The sequence below is a fragment of the Vespa crabro genome, chromosome 5 (assembly GCF_910589235.1).
Source record: "Vespa crabro chromosome 5, iyVesCrab1.2, whole genome shotgun sequence".
Taxonomy (NCBI): domain Eukaryota; kingdom Metazoa; phylum Arthropoda; class Insecta; order Hymenoptera; family Vespidae; genus Vespa; species Vespa crabro.
Window position 1 is genome coordinate 8,055,805 of NC_060959.1, and position 14,572 is coordinate 8,070,376.

A 14,572-nucleotide genomic window follows, 5' to 3' on the forward strand; every position below is an offset into this window, starting at 1 on the left:
ACTATTGTTTAAATATTACTATATTGGACTACGTGTACATTAAGTATTGTTTAAATAATTGAAAAATTACCGAAATTATTGATTTATAAGTTTTCCCGATTAGAAATAGAGAGTATTGATGTGCACTAGTCGGAGTGCAAAAGAAAACTAACTCGCGAATCGTTAAAGTTAATCGAAGGATCGTTTATGTTTATAATGCACAAGGCCAACAACCGTGAGATCAAATTTTTAAGTATTGGAATTTTATTTTAAAATTATTTTTAGTTTCTCACGCGTTTCTGTCTTTTTAATGTTTGAACGAATGAACTATTGTTTAAATATTACTATATTTTACTCCATGTACATTAAATATTGTTTAATTAATTGAAAAATTCCCGAAAGTATTAATTTATAAGGTCTCGCGTATAGAAGAGAGCAAATTGATGTGCACTGGTCGAAGTGCAAAGAGAAACTAACTCGTGAATCGTCAAAGTTAATCGAAGGACCATTTATGTTTATATTGCACAAGGCCAACAACCGTGAGTTTAAATTTTAAAGAATGTTTTATAATAAAGTTATTTTCAGTTTCTCGCGCGTTTCCTTCTTTCTAATGTTTAAATTAATCTACAATTGTTTAAAAAATACTTTATTGTACTTTCTGTACATTTGTTATTGTTTAAATAATTATAAAATTCCCGAAAGTATTAATTTCTGAGTTTTCACTTTTAAAGAAGTGCGAGTCGATGTGCACTGGTCGAAGTGCAAAGGTAAACTAACTTAGTAATTGTCAAAGTTAATCGAAGTATATTATGTATAAAATATTATTAAATAAATATTTCTCCGTTATTTTTGTTTAATCATTTCATAAATACTTGTCAAAATATTTTTGTTGCTAAACATTCGTACAAATAAAAAATAGTAGAGTAAAATTTAAATGTTATTCTGCATATATAAAGTAGTTTATTTTCTAAATCACAAATTAATATACTTTTAAAAAATAACCTAAAACGTTATTTGCTTTTATTTAAAAAAAATTTTTTCTTGAATTATAATCATTTAAGAAAGAATGCGAAATTCATACTCAGATGATAAAATTTGGATTTAAAGGCGATCTTTTTTTCGAATCTTAAAACTTAAATTTAAAATTAATTGTGGGACTAGATTTCCTATGAACACAAGAACTCGCGAAACCTGATTCAAGGATTGTTACCGACCGAATTTATAGCATTGAATTATACTGCCATCTAGTTAAATTAAAAAAATGATATATTTTAATATAAAATTTGATAATGTATCATGTAAGTAATATATATCACAATCACTCTTTAAGAATGTATAGTATTTCTTTTTTCTTTACTATTTTTTCTAATCTTTCTTTTTTCTTGGTTATTACTCTCACTTCTGTAGGTTTTGCTAAGCCTATTATATAATAAAAATTAATAATATTTAATATTATATTATTATATAATGTTTGATCTTTATGTTTGAATATATATATATATATATATATATATATATATATATATATATTCAAAAATAATATTGTCCTTTAATATACTTACTCTGATTTCGTACGATTATATTCTTCTTTTACATAAATTACGAGAATTGTAGCGGTTAATAAATTTCCAAAAACACAATATGTTGACCATCGATCACCTGTAATGAAAATAAAGAAATACATATATTTTTTCTATACCTTGTAAACTTCTTTATCGACATTCAATATCATTATATTTCGCTTACCGATTCCAGGTATAAAATAAGAAAAATAAAATAGAGTTCCTATCAAATTTGCCAAGAATATCATATATCCGCCTACGATGGCTTCCGAAACAGGAAATGCAATTTCAGAAGCAAGTTCAAGAAACAAGGCGGGGGTGGACCAACTGGCCGACATTCCAAGTATTACAGCAGCGTAAAGTTCTTCCTTACGAAATATTAAGATTCGATTTTCAAGTAATAAAATCCAAAGAAACATTACAACAGATATCATTAGCAATATATAAAGACCGATCCTGAGATGACCTTGAAAAATATCGGCCACTCGAGAAGCCACTAAGCTAATAATGCTGCCAGAAATAATAGTCCAAAAAGCAAGTTTATCTGCTTCCTCCTGCGTATTCAAATATAACACATATATGTATCTATTATAACATTATAGTCAGTTATGTTATAACAAATATTGTTATAACATTATAGTCAATTTTGTTATATACATATGAAAAGTTACGAAGGAATGAATAAATTTACTTGTGTAACCATTGAATCGAATGTTATAGTGATCATACTGAGCCAAGGTCCGGTCACACCTTGACTAAACGCTGCTGCTAAACATAATTGCCACATATTCTTCTTTCTTATGTAAAAAGAATAAAAAATATTATTGTTATTTAAATTCCATCATTCGTATTAAACAATAATTAGAAGTAACGTTATAAAAGAACAAAAGAAAATAGTTCTTTCCAATGGAAACAAAAAAAAAAAAAGAACCATCCCTTGTGGGGATCGAACCCACGACCTTTGGATTAGAAGTCCAACGCGCTATCCTCTGCGCCAAAGGGACTTGAAACGGTATATCAATATATAAGTATAAGAGCATATTTTTTAAATTTGCAATTAATTATACAATTTGTTTGATAGAATTATTTAATTTCTTTCATTGCAACAAACAATCGCAATCACGTTTATAATACAAATAATGATTTGACGTATGTACGGAGGTTTACTAAATCGAACTTCGCCAATAAAATTTTTTTATATAATAAAAAACAAAAAAATAACAATAACAATAATAACGTCATATGAATTAAAAAAAGAAAGATGAATACTTAATTACTTGAGAAGAAGTAAGATCGAATCTATCAGACTTAAACGAGAAGACATATCTACGGAATCAATAAAGGAGTTAGGATGGTTTGGAAAAAATGATAGAATTCCAACTACGACGAGGGATTGAATTACAAATTCTGAAAATAATAAAAAACAACAATTGATATTATATTATTTAGAAACATTAATAATAATGGATAAAAATTTATTACCGATTCTCATTAGTGACATAATTTGTACACGAAGAATCGTTTGTATATGATTATTATTCGAAGATGATCTTGTATCGAACGTTGTTCGTCTCGGTGAACGAAAATAATAACGTTCCTTACGAGAGTACATTCTCACGTTTCTATATGTTTTCTTATTTAATATTGTATTATTAGTCGGAATTTTTGTATCCACAACAGCTGGCCCTATCAAATAAGATACGGCCATGCCAAATTGATTACAAGCGGAAGATATACCTGAAAAATTTTATAATATTTTAATCGTAGATAATTATTTTATATATTACGTCGAATGAGACATAATTTAGGCTATTGATTGTTATCCAGCTATGAGACCCATGAAAATGTAAAATTCATTTTACGATATATATATATATAATGACTTTCTCTTCAGTTAACTGAAATATGGAAGGCCGTCGTTTCGCTTGAAATTAGATTCCATCTCTCGTTTTACCGTTTCGAGGGAGAACAACGGGCGAACTATGATATTAATTATATTAAAGAGATTATCACCGGTTGCGGTGGTGCGTTCTCCACGTGGGAACCAAACAGCAGACACCAGGGCTGTAGCTGGACCAATGATTACCCCGGACAAACCATTTAAGATGGCCGCGGTATGTGCCGTTCTGAATAGATATAACACGATATATCCACATTCATCATATAACATATTGCATCCTGTTAGTTGTATATTTATAAAAGTCATTTTATTAGATTTCTCGGCGTACCTACATAGTGAAGATCGTTTCGTCGCAAGAGAAACATCTGACAAAGGCTGCTAACGCTGAAAGGATCGCTGCCATTCTTATGGGTGCTACCAAACCTAATATTATAGTACAATTAATCTTAACAAATTATATAAACTTAATATTTCTAATTTCTAAACATTATTATGAATGCAAATAAATTTTCACCTTTTCTATACAAAAACCAACAACAAGGAAAACAAAAAGTGATATACGTTATACAGCCCCAATCGGATAAAAGAGCTACGTGATATTTTTGCCAAGTTGTAAACGCTATCATCGTGGATATTGTTATAGGACCCCATGTATTCCATATGCAACACTGACTGCAACTTAGTATACCAAATAAAGCCAAAGCGATCCATCGTTCTTTTGGTATTTCAGAATCCTGATTGATCAGATTAGATGCTTCGTTAAGATCTTCCAAGTATTCATTATCGAGAGATCGATCTATATTCGTTAAATATAAAACGAATAAACATCGTTCGATTGAATAGGTTATAAAAATCGTGTTAAAACAGACTTACGATACTCTTGAGAATGCGAGTCTTGTGGTGTTTCTAAATTCCCAGTACTTTTGGGATAAATTTTTGACAACTTGTTTCTTTGAGTCTTTGAAATATCTTTAAAGATATTCTTACAGGGTGAACTTCGTGTTTCTTGCAATCGAGTCATATTGTGATTAACAATGACATATGATTTTTCAATGTATACACTTTGAAAATGATATAATTAATTATACATACGAAATATGGCACGAATTTTTACAAGAAGAACACTAATAAATCTTTTACGCAAGAAGTCAAAAAATCCGAGCTGTTCTTCTATGATTCTCGAGATATTCAACGCGTGTTTAGATCGATTGTTCTTTTTTTCTTCTTAACGTTCAAGAACACATCGCTGATCGTTCTTTTTGAATAGTGCAATTATACGATAAAAGCAATGCTGTTACAAGAGAGTCATCGATATTTCGAAGTAAACAAAGATCGGTGTTATTTCTTTGATCTAGCAACGTTTTACGCTTGGTAAATCGAAAATGATTCAATACGGAAGAACATCAACGCTGTGGTTTAACAAAATAAACGCAAAAGAGAGAGAGAGAGAGAGAGAGAGAGAGAGAGAGAGAGGAAGAGAGAGAGAGAGAGAAAGAGAGAAAGGAATAGAGATAGAGAAAGAGAGAGAGAGAGAGGGAAAAATATTCCGTATGTATTCGATATAAATTGGATTGGATTGTTTCACCTTTATGCGAGAAATTATCTGCACTGGTTAACCCGTCGCCAGTGCGACGTTATGGTAGCTCATTCATGGACCAATCGGGAATACGTCGGAAATCAATGTAATTAGGAAAGAACCAATAGGGATTCGTTGAACGAATGACATGCGCACATCGTAACAACCAAGAACAGTATATATATCGTCTCAACGATCTCTGATACCTTTTGTTCATATTCCATTGTTATTGTATTACGATTATTACTCTCCCATATCGATTACATCCACCGACGTCACAATTAATATCGTTCTCTGCACTGTTTTAAGTTGATATCGTTTTAGAGAAAGCGATACTTATTAAGGAAAATAGCATTCCTTTTTCCGTTTATCATCGATATTATTACTAACGATCAAATATGAATCATTTATAATTATATTTATCCAATAAAAATTTAATAATATCTCTCTTTATCATAATCGTAATTTTTCAATTGTACGCATTAGAATAGAATATTCAATGTTAAAATCAAGAACAAATTTCTTTCTCCATATCTATGTTTATATAATAGAATAAATTCTTTTTCTTTTTTCTTTTTTTTTCTTTTTTTTTTTACCGATATTCAAAATAGTTTTGATTAATTTTAAGTGAACTGTTATTGTAATTAAATTAAATTAAAGTTATTGTTAATTAAACGAAGAGAACAATAGGAAACACCTTTCTATCATTTTTTGGATCACAGAAACTCTTTTCCTTTCTTTTTCTTTCAGTTTCTAACGAGACAATAACGTAAAAATCGTACGATTTTCATAAGTCAATATATCATCTTGCGAAATATTGGCGATTCCGTGATGAATGTGTAATATATACAGCTTTTGTATAAAAACCGTCTGTCTGCAAGGAAAAAAAATAAAAGAACTACGAATGGAAGGATACAGTATCGTTAATAAGAAACTGCGAATCCCCTCGATCAATGAACGAGAAAAGAATGCCGGCCGATGAATTGTTCATTGTGCAGTTGACCGTGAATACGCAAGATATTACCAAGCTGCATCTAAATAAAAGATTCTTCGAAGACGCTAAGAAATTACAAATCAAGCACCCTTTTATCGTCGGTGAAACGTTGAGAAGAATTTTTCAATTTTCTTCTCACGAATAAAAGGCCACCCTTCGAGAACGTCTAATGATGACGAAGTACCGAGGGTAAGATAAGTTTTAAAAAATAAAAGAGATCTAATTGAAAAAGATTTAATATTGATATAAATGATAACAATACGAATGGCGTATTTCTTTATGAAATATTACATTATATCTTGCCATTGTTTATTATCCCATGTTAACAAAACGAATTCTTTTAAGAACGATGAATTATAAATAGACAGAGAAAATAAAATATTTGATATAAATTTTCAAATTTTAGAAAAGTTCATAATTTAAACAATTCACTTACTGATATAAATAATACGCACGAATAAATAATCTAGCAATTTATATGAATGATATTAACGATCAGAGTAATCGTAAACTTCTTTGATAGATAAAAATCGAATGAAAGTTAAATTTGTATTAAAACGAATGATTGATAATTAACGCGAGGAACAATTTTCTTGAGCGTGATCGCTTCAAATTGAAACCTTATACTATGGATCGTGCGACGAGCATTAATACAAGAGGGAGAAAGTGTACCTATACGGGAGCGTTTCGTAGAGAAGGGGCGGTGCAAGGAACGACAACGGGGATTAGAAGGAGGCCGAGAGTGGATGGGGGCTGGAGTATCGATGGTGGGGAATCGCATAGTGGAGTAGGGAGAGTAATGTTACCAACGAACAGTCCCTTCTACTGTCGAGATACGCACCACGAGGTGAGAGAATGGACGTGCAACCAAGGTGATTCAGATGCGCGCGTTACCTCGTACCGGACCTCCTTAAAAGTTTTTCGCTTTTTGAAATCGCACCGTTTTTCAAGTTTGACATACTTGAAATATCGATTTCGGCATAATTCCTTTTTATTATATTTTCCGCGATTAAACATTAAGGGGGGTGTTATATTAAATGGTGCAGGCAGAGAGAGAGAGAGAGAAAGAGAGAGAGAGAAAGAAAATAGATCCTCGTTGATATAATTTGTTTGACATCTTTTTTTTTTATATGGGAAAGGTTTCGCTTATGGTGACGAAATCTATGAAGTGCTGAGAGAATAATGGATTCGTGGTGTAAAGGGATGATAAAGCGTGCCACTTTTATGAAAAGATAGAAAAAGAAAAAACAGATCTTTTTAAAGGCAACAGAAAATTTTATAGATAAATAGAAAGATATATATTATATAGAGTTGATTTAATATAATCCCTTTTTTCTATTACTATCATTCTTTCATACTGTCAATTCTTGGATCTCTTCGAATATCTTTGGAATTCTTAAGGAAAAAACCGTCGTTATCGTAGTGAATTAAATGTCGACGAAAACAGGAAGGCCGTCATCTCCTCGACGGTTCTTCGCTCGTATTTATGGTCATTTGGAATCGACGAAGAAAGTGAATGAGGAAGTGGAGGAATCGAAATCAAGGACAAATTTGGAATCTTCAACAAGAGTGAACGTCTGCGAAAAAACCGCGAATTCTGATTCGGAAACTTTGCGTTCCTCTCCTCATGATGATATTACACAAGTAAGTGTTTTATTATTTCTTTTGTTAAAAAAAATTTTTTTTCATTCAGAATATATAGACTGGTAATTGAAACCATTTAGATATATTTGTTAATGTTAAATGTTACTAAAAAAAATTGTGTTCTGTTTAAAAAATTAAAGAACATCGTTAAATATTGAAAATCATAAGAAGCAATAGAAAAAATGGATATAGCTATATGAGATCCTCTTTCGATGACACAACATGTCTTAGATTCTTTTCGTTAAATGTAATATTATCACGTAGATAAAAGTTGTTCTAGTTATATGGAATATCCTATATATTAAATTCGTAAAATAGCTCGATTTACGATAGGATTTTTGATGATTTAAATATAATAAAAAATATTATAATTTATAAAGTAATTATAAAATATCATTGTTATATATGTATTTATACAAAAGATGAATCAAAATTAGTTTGTGTCTAAATCTTGTGTGTGCCAGGCGAATAATATAACGGAAACGATTGCAAGAGAAGATAATAAAACCCAAGATCCTGAGAGATTGAGAATACCTGAAGAGGATGCAAAAATATCCGAAAAGGATTCTCGGCTACCGACCTTAGGAATACCCTTTTTATCTCACACATTTTTTCCTGGTACCCCTAATCACACACTGCACCTGACGCAACTCGCACATCCTTCCGTACTTCCGCCGCATCTTCATGGCTTAACAAATCATCCGGCAACGGATCATCATTTGCAAGGATTCTCTGCCTTCCGTAAGTTTTTTTTTGTTTTGTTTTATACCTTCGATGTCAACACACCCTTTTAAAATGTCACGTCATGAATAAATTTATAAAATTATTCTAAATCTTACGGTATATTCCAATATACCGCATATTTATTTATCTATTCATTTTTACGTAGGTATTGCATATTTTTATTTTAAAATAAGAAATATATATATATATATATCTACATTTATATAATAAACGTAAAATATATAAATATTAAAAGATTTCTCTTAAGAGAAATAAAAGGAAAAATCGAAAATTCAAAAAGTAAAAATTTTTTATTTTATCAAATGTAAAAATAGAAAATTTCACATAACAATTGAAGTTAACTAATACGCATATATTTGAATGACACATAAAACTATTATTTATATCATCTTATATTACGATTATAACGAGTTCAAGAGAAAGTAATTGTAACAAAGAAATACGAAACGAGATTCGATAAATGTCAAAGACGAATCGAAATGATAGCCGTATGGACTATGGTACAAGAGTCTTTATCAAAGATACTTTACTCGAATGGTAGTTGCTGAAGGAAGAACGGACGTGCGTGTCTTCATCATAACACGACTTCGTCAAATCTGCTTATGCCGATAGGACATGCGTTTATTCAAAACGCGTATGTATATTCCTGTTACGGCAAAGACGGCTGTCCCCGGCTTACCGTGGAAACTTCGAATCCTCGGACCTTTGGAAGTGCACGTCGTATTCACTTGCTAACAGAACCTGCATATTCTCGTACATCGCGTTGTGAATGCTTCTATAATAAAATCAGAAGAGAGATCGAGAACTCTATATAAATAGGATAAATTCTCGATAAATTTTGGAAGGGGGAGTAAAGAATACATTTATATCATAGAAAAATCTATGATAATAATAAAGTATTGGATATGTTAGATAATAAATTTTATATTATCTTTTTGATAAATAAATTAAGAATGTTTTTATTTTTTTTTTTTTTTTTTTTGTAAATCCGTGTCAGATCATTCTTAAACGATAATTATGTCCGTCGTTTTATACGGCAAACCACTTAACGTAGAAATACCACGAAAAGATTTAAAACGAAAATTAGTAACAAATTTAACAGATATGCAGAAAACGAAATAGAGATAAAAAGAAGAGAGAGAGAGGGAGAGAGAGAGAGAGAGAGAAAGAGAGAGTGGGTGGAAGAAAATGGATTTAAAAATTTCACTGTTCGCCTGAGATTTCGTCATTGTGAGTCGTTGTTACAATAAATACACACGTATACGTGCACACATTGGGGAGGGTTTATCCCGCTTCGCCACCTCGTGGCGATATTGTGATGAGATTACGAAACGCAGTTGGCCGAATCTCAATGTAGAATATGCATTGGTATATTTCCTCAAACCAACTCCACTCCTCTGGCCTTAAGCCGTTGTCACGACAGGCGCCACGAAAGATCCCTGGTCACTCGGAACAAATCAAATATATTATCGAATAATATTTTATCAAATTATTATTATTTTGCTGTTTCATTAATGAAATGTTATCATTATCGCTAAAATAATGGATACATTTTTATTATACTGCTTATTTTTTATATTTATTAATTTTTTTTTTATTTTCCTCGCTTAAAGTATTTTTTCTTTTTTATTAGACTATTATGTGCAAATTCTTGAACGTCATTAATTTATATATATATATATATATATATATATATATATATATATATATATATGCATACACACATGTATATGTATATATAGCTATGTATATAAGAAAATCATTAGAAGTTATTTGACTATACTTATAACTTTTCACTTCTTTTAAATTTAACATTCGAGAAATGTGGTCTCAAAATTCATAATATCCGTCATCACCGCGCTTTTATTCTGACGCGAGTTTTAGAGGTAAAAGTAAAAAGCAAAAGATAGATAGATAGATAGAGAAAGAGAGAGAGGGGGGGGGGTAGAGAGAGAGAGAGAGACTAAGAGAAGGAGGGAAGGAGAAGAGAAAGGGAGAGATAAATCATATGACAATGAACTCATCGAGGCGCGATAAGTTGTTATCGTTATTGTCAAATCCGTTTCGTTTGGTCTCGCTCCTTCCAGTTTCTCCTGTAATATTCATTAATGTAAACCTACCGGTATAATGTAACGCGTTTTAGTCGACGTACATATAAAAGATGAAATTTATTCCTCCGTAAAGAACATTTACGACGAGATATAAAATATAAATATATGATACTGTGTTAACGTATATATATATATATATATATATATATATATATATATATATATATATATATATATATATATATATATATATTAAACGTATAAAACAATTGTAAATTTAAGTTTTCCATTAATTACAAAGATATGTACATCAGAAACATTATTAATTCGTACTTTTCAAAATTAACACATACGATAAAGACCATTTATATATAAATTAATTAATTAATTAATTAATACATAGTATATAATATTAAATTATTAAATTTTGTAAACTACAAATTCTGAAAAAAAAGAAAAAGATTTCGTTCGATATTTCAAGATAGACGAGTTTTACAATAACGCTTCGTAAGCACTTCTTCCTCTAAAGTGTGAACATCTACGCGATCCGTTGAGTAGGGTTCAAGGAGCAATTAGGATCCAATTTCCATCCTGAACCAGATTGTACGAAGCCTCGTGCATCTGACTTCCGGTATCATTTATCCCTCACATCCTAATTATCCTACAATATGGATTGCGGTTATGGCATCGGATTACCATCGTGTCCGGATAGAACGTGTACCTTCGACGATAAATCTTGAATCTATTTGATATTTATTTTTTATTTCTAATCATTATACCATTAATAATCGTGTCCGGATAGAACGTGTACCTTCGACAATAAATCTCGAATCTATTTGATATTTATTTTTTGCTTCCAATCATTACACCATTAATAAATAAGGTATGAATAATATATATATATATATATATATATATATATATATATATATATATATATATATATATATATATGCATTTAACATTGTATAGCATATAGAATGAATTATTTAATATGATATTCTTAATATGTCTTAAGATAGTAAGTAAAAAATTATTGCAAATGGAAATAATTATTGATGACGTGTGTAAAAAATTGATCAAATTAATTTAAATAAAAATGATCGACCTTTTTAAAAACAAAATAACAGACTTTGAAAAACAAATACGAATACTTTTTTTAATGCCAAAATATTTTTTTTTTTTTTTTTCATTTTGTTTAAGTAAATAAATTTTTCTTATGAACTTGTACGCAATATATAGTCGCACGTCGTAGAAGAAAGGAAGGCCGACCAAGAAGGCAAAGGACAACATTCAGCGGAGAACAAACATTGCGCTTGGAAATTGAATATCGAAGGGGCGAATACATATCGAGAGGTCGAAGGTTCGAACTGGCTGCGTCTTTGAGATTGACGGAAACACAGATTAAGATATGGTTTCAAAATCGTCGAGCCAAAGACAAGAGAATCGAGAAAGCTCAATTGGATCAGCAATATCGGTGAGCATTATGAGATTATAGTTTAATATTTTATAATCTTGTATTTGATTCGATATTTACATTAGATAAAGATTTACATAAATATATATTTCCGAGCGTACATATAAATTAAATGTTTTGTTGATAAACATATTGCAAAATAATTTAGAATGCAATAACGATATAAAATAATGCAGGTTATAATATGATTAGTAAAGAGAAAAAATATGATTACTTTGTATACCGTTAGATGATCCTGTCTCTATAATTCACTTTTATTGTCGAGCTTGGAGATCGCGTTTGTCACTCGAAAAATTCCTTCGATTGTAAAGCTTCCTGTTGATTCCTCATATAAGGATATCTATCTTTTATCCCTCGACAAGGACTAACAAAAGTTAGGATAACTTGAGTCCTTTTACCTTTTCTTCGTCATAGCCAAAGGTACGTGGGAACTAACGGATGGCTTTCTCGTCGAACGAACGAACGAACGAACGAACATACGAACGAATGAACGAACGAATCGCCAAGCCAAGTGAATCGGAAAATCTATTGGTATATAAACCGTACGTACGCGTTTATCCAGGCGTTTATCTTCGGCTTATCGAGAAGAACCATCATCGAGTACTTTAATGGCATCAGGTGCATATTGGCTGAATAATACCCGGGACAGAGAGAGAGAGAGAGAGAATCTCCTCATTGAAGGCCGAGAGGGGACCGGTTGACTGTGATTCGAAGCTACGAATCACAGGACTGATTCCTGATACGATAGAATATACCACTAAATAGCCTGTTTCGAGAAGGGGGAGATTACACGCTCGCGTGCCGAAAAACGTTTCTTCGAGTCTTTAAGAGAATAGCCCAGAAAGAAGTTTTTGTATTTTACTCCTTGTGAAGATTTTTTTTTTTTTTTTTTTTTTTTTTTTTATCGTATAATAGAAGAAAAATACTGATTCGTTTAACGAGTAATATTTTCATCAAATTTCGATACAGAAATAATCCTTTTCATCTTTTCGAGAGAGAGAGAGAGAGAGAGAGAGAGGAAGATTTTTCTTTTGTATATTTTCTATTAGCTCCTGACATCATTTTGCATGGAAATATCAATATCTCAATTTGTTTAAATATTAAAAAAACAAAATGAATATTTTTTATAAGAATTGCGAAAGTGATTTGATAGAAAAATATACAAATATTGACTTATCATTTCTTTTAGATCAATTGAATATATAATAGCATTTTATATTTCACAATAATATAAGATACGTGAAAAAGGAAAAATTCTAATAGAAATTTGATTAAAATTCTTACACAATTAATTAATAACAATAACAATAACAACAAAAAGAAAAACTTGCGAGTAGGATGTAAAATGTAAAATACTAATATCAAGAAGAATCGTACGGTTTAAATATCTTGTCCGGCGCTTCGCCGCAGCTGTGCTAATGACCGTGGTAATGACCATATCGTAGGAGCAATACATCAACCCTGACAAGATAATGATTTAGCTGGATGCACCGTAGCGAAGCACTGTGGAAGCTGCCGCCGCTGCGGGAAGTACCATATGCTTTGAAGGGCCGACATGCTCTCGCTATTGTTATTGAATTTCGCGCATCTTATCTTTCCCATGGCCACATCACGGCTCTATTCCAAGCTTTCCTCTGTATTTTCATTGAAGGATTCACTTCCACGAGAATCCCTCTTATCTCTCTTTCTAAAAATAAGGTTTTCATTTGGATTCTCTATTTCAGTGAACGTTTCACGTGTATTTGAAATAAATGGAAGATTCGATAGATTTCAACGGAATCGTTTTTGCTCTGATAAAAAAAGGAAAATATATATATATATAAATAAAATAAAATAAAATAAAATAAAATAAAATAAAACAATAAAATAAATACCTCTTTAATATAAAGATCATATCTCCTCTATTAAGAATAATGTTTAATCGTAAAGAGCACGAAAGCAAACTTTACACGCGATTCATCGTTTAAGTTAAATCGGTGAAAACTAAATTAAACTAAATTAAATTTAAAAGGCTATATTTAGTTTTATTTTGAATTTTCTTTCAGAAACTTCGCCGTTTCCAGCGGCTTCGTAAACTTGCCCATTTATGGAAGCGGTAATTTCTGCAGACTGTGTCTTTATAAAGACGCTTTTGGATCGTCCGCTGCACATTCATGTGTATCCACACACGTTACTGCCATAAGTTCTTCGATAGACCAACCCCAATGCAGCAGCAGTAGTGGAAGCGAAATGTCTGATAATCCGTCTACCGTCACATCACCGATTTAAATAGAAGATCGATCTTCGTTTAGTATAGAAAAGTCTAATATACAATATTGCTATAATCGAGGACAATTTATGCACGAGATAGTAAATCTCACACTGATAAAACGTTTATTCAGATTTCTCTATTATATTCTCGTCGATATTCCATTTAACAATGGTTAATAATCGATCGCGTGTATAACTATATCAATTGTATTATCGTGTATGAAATATTTGTAATATGTATAATGTTCGAGGAACGTATATTAATCGATAAATTCACTCATTCTTCGAACCAAAGAATACGACCCTCGAAAGAAAATACTTCATTGTTAAGTTAATTATAGAAAATTCTTTTTTTCTTTACCTTTTTTTTTTTTTTAATATATCACCAATTATCG

At 30.9% G+C, this 14,572-nt stretch overlaps 2 protein-coding genes and 1 non-coding gene across 3 annotated transcripts; 1 reads left to right on the forward strand and 2 right to left on the reverse strand.

The window, feature by feature from the left end:
• Window positions 1–1,198: 1,198 nt before the first annotated feature.
• LOC124424344 (solute carrier family 49 member 4-like) lies at window positions 1,199–4,462 on the reverse strand. Its single transcript, XM_046963252.1, has 10 exons — window positions 4,315–4,462; window positions 4,010–4,237; window positions 3,774–3,864; window positions 3,555–3,667; window positions 3,024–3,278; window positions 2,819–2,948; window positions 2,233–2,338; window positions 1,726–2,095; window positions 1,542–1,638; window positions 1,199–1,223 (listed from the first exon to the last, which is right to left on the reverse strand). Exons 1-10 carry the CDS (start codon window positions 4,460–4,462, stop codon window positions 1,199–1,201), a joined length of 1,563 nt encoding a protein of 520 aa, XP_046819208.1.
• Window positions 2,473–2,545, reverse strand: Trnar-ucu. The gene has a single exon. It is a non-coding gene; the product is annotated as a tRNA-Arg (tRNA).
• Window positions 4,463–7,442: 2,980 nt separating the features above from the next.
• On the forward strand, window positions 7,443–14,195 carry LOC124424345 (homeobox protein rough). The gene is made up of 4 exons (XM_046963253.1): window positions 7,443–7,659; window positions 8,169–8,396; window positions 11,693–11,927; window positions 13,973–14,195. The coding sequence occupies exons 1-4, from the start codon at window positions 7,443–7,445 to the stop codon at window positions 14,193–14,195; spliced, it is 903 nt and encodes a 300-aa protein (XP_046819209.1).
• The last annotated feature ends 377 nt before the right edge of the window (window positions 14,196–14,572 follow it).

What these genes read in the sequence shown, in the direction of transcription:
- LOC124424344 (XM_046963252.1), bottom strand. Translation starts at nt 4,462, where the DNA reads ATGACTCGATTGCAAGAAACACGAAGTTCACCCTGTAAGAATATCTTT. An exon ending in CTCGCATTCTCAAGAGTATC is followed by an intron (nt 4,238 to 4,314) that starts GTAAGTCTGTTT and finishes TAACGAATATAG; the next exon opens with ATCGATCTCTCGATAATGAA. An exon ending in TCGATTCAATGGTTACACAA is followed by an intron (nt 2,096 to 2,232) that starts GTAAATTTATTC and finishes TTGAATACGCAG; the next exon opens with GAGGAAGCAGATAAACTTGC.
- LOC124424345 (XM_046963253.1), top strand. Translation starts at nt 7,443, where the DNA reads ATGTCGACGAAAACAGGAAGGCCGTCATCTCCTCGACGGTTCTTCGCT. An exon ending in TGATGATATTACACAAGTAA is followed by an intron (nt 7,660 to 8,168) that starts GTGTTTTATTAT and finishes ATAAAACCCAAG; the next exon opens with ATCCTGAGAGATTGAGAATA. An exon ending in GCAAGGATTCTCTGCCTTCC is followed by an intron (nt 8,397 to 11,692) that starts GTAAGTTTTTTT and finishes CGCAATATATAG; the next exon opens with TCGCACGTCGTAGAAGAAAG.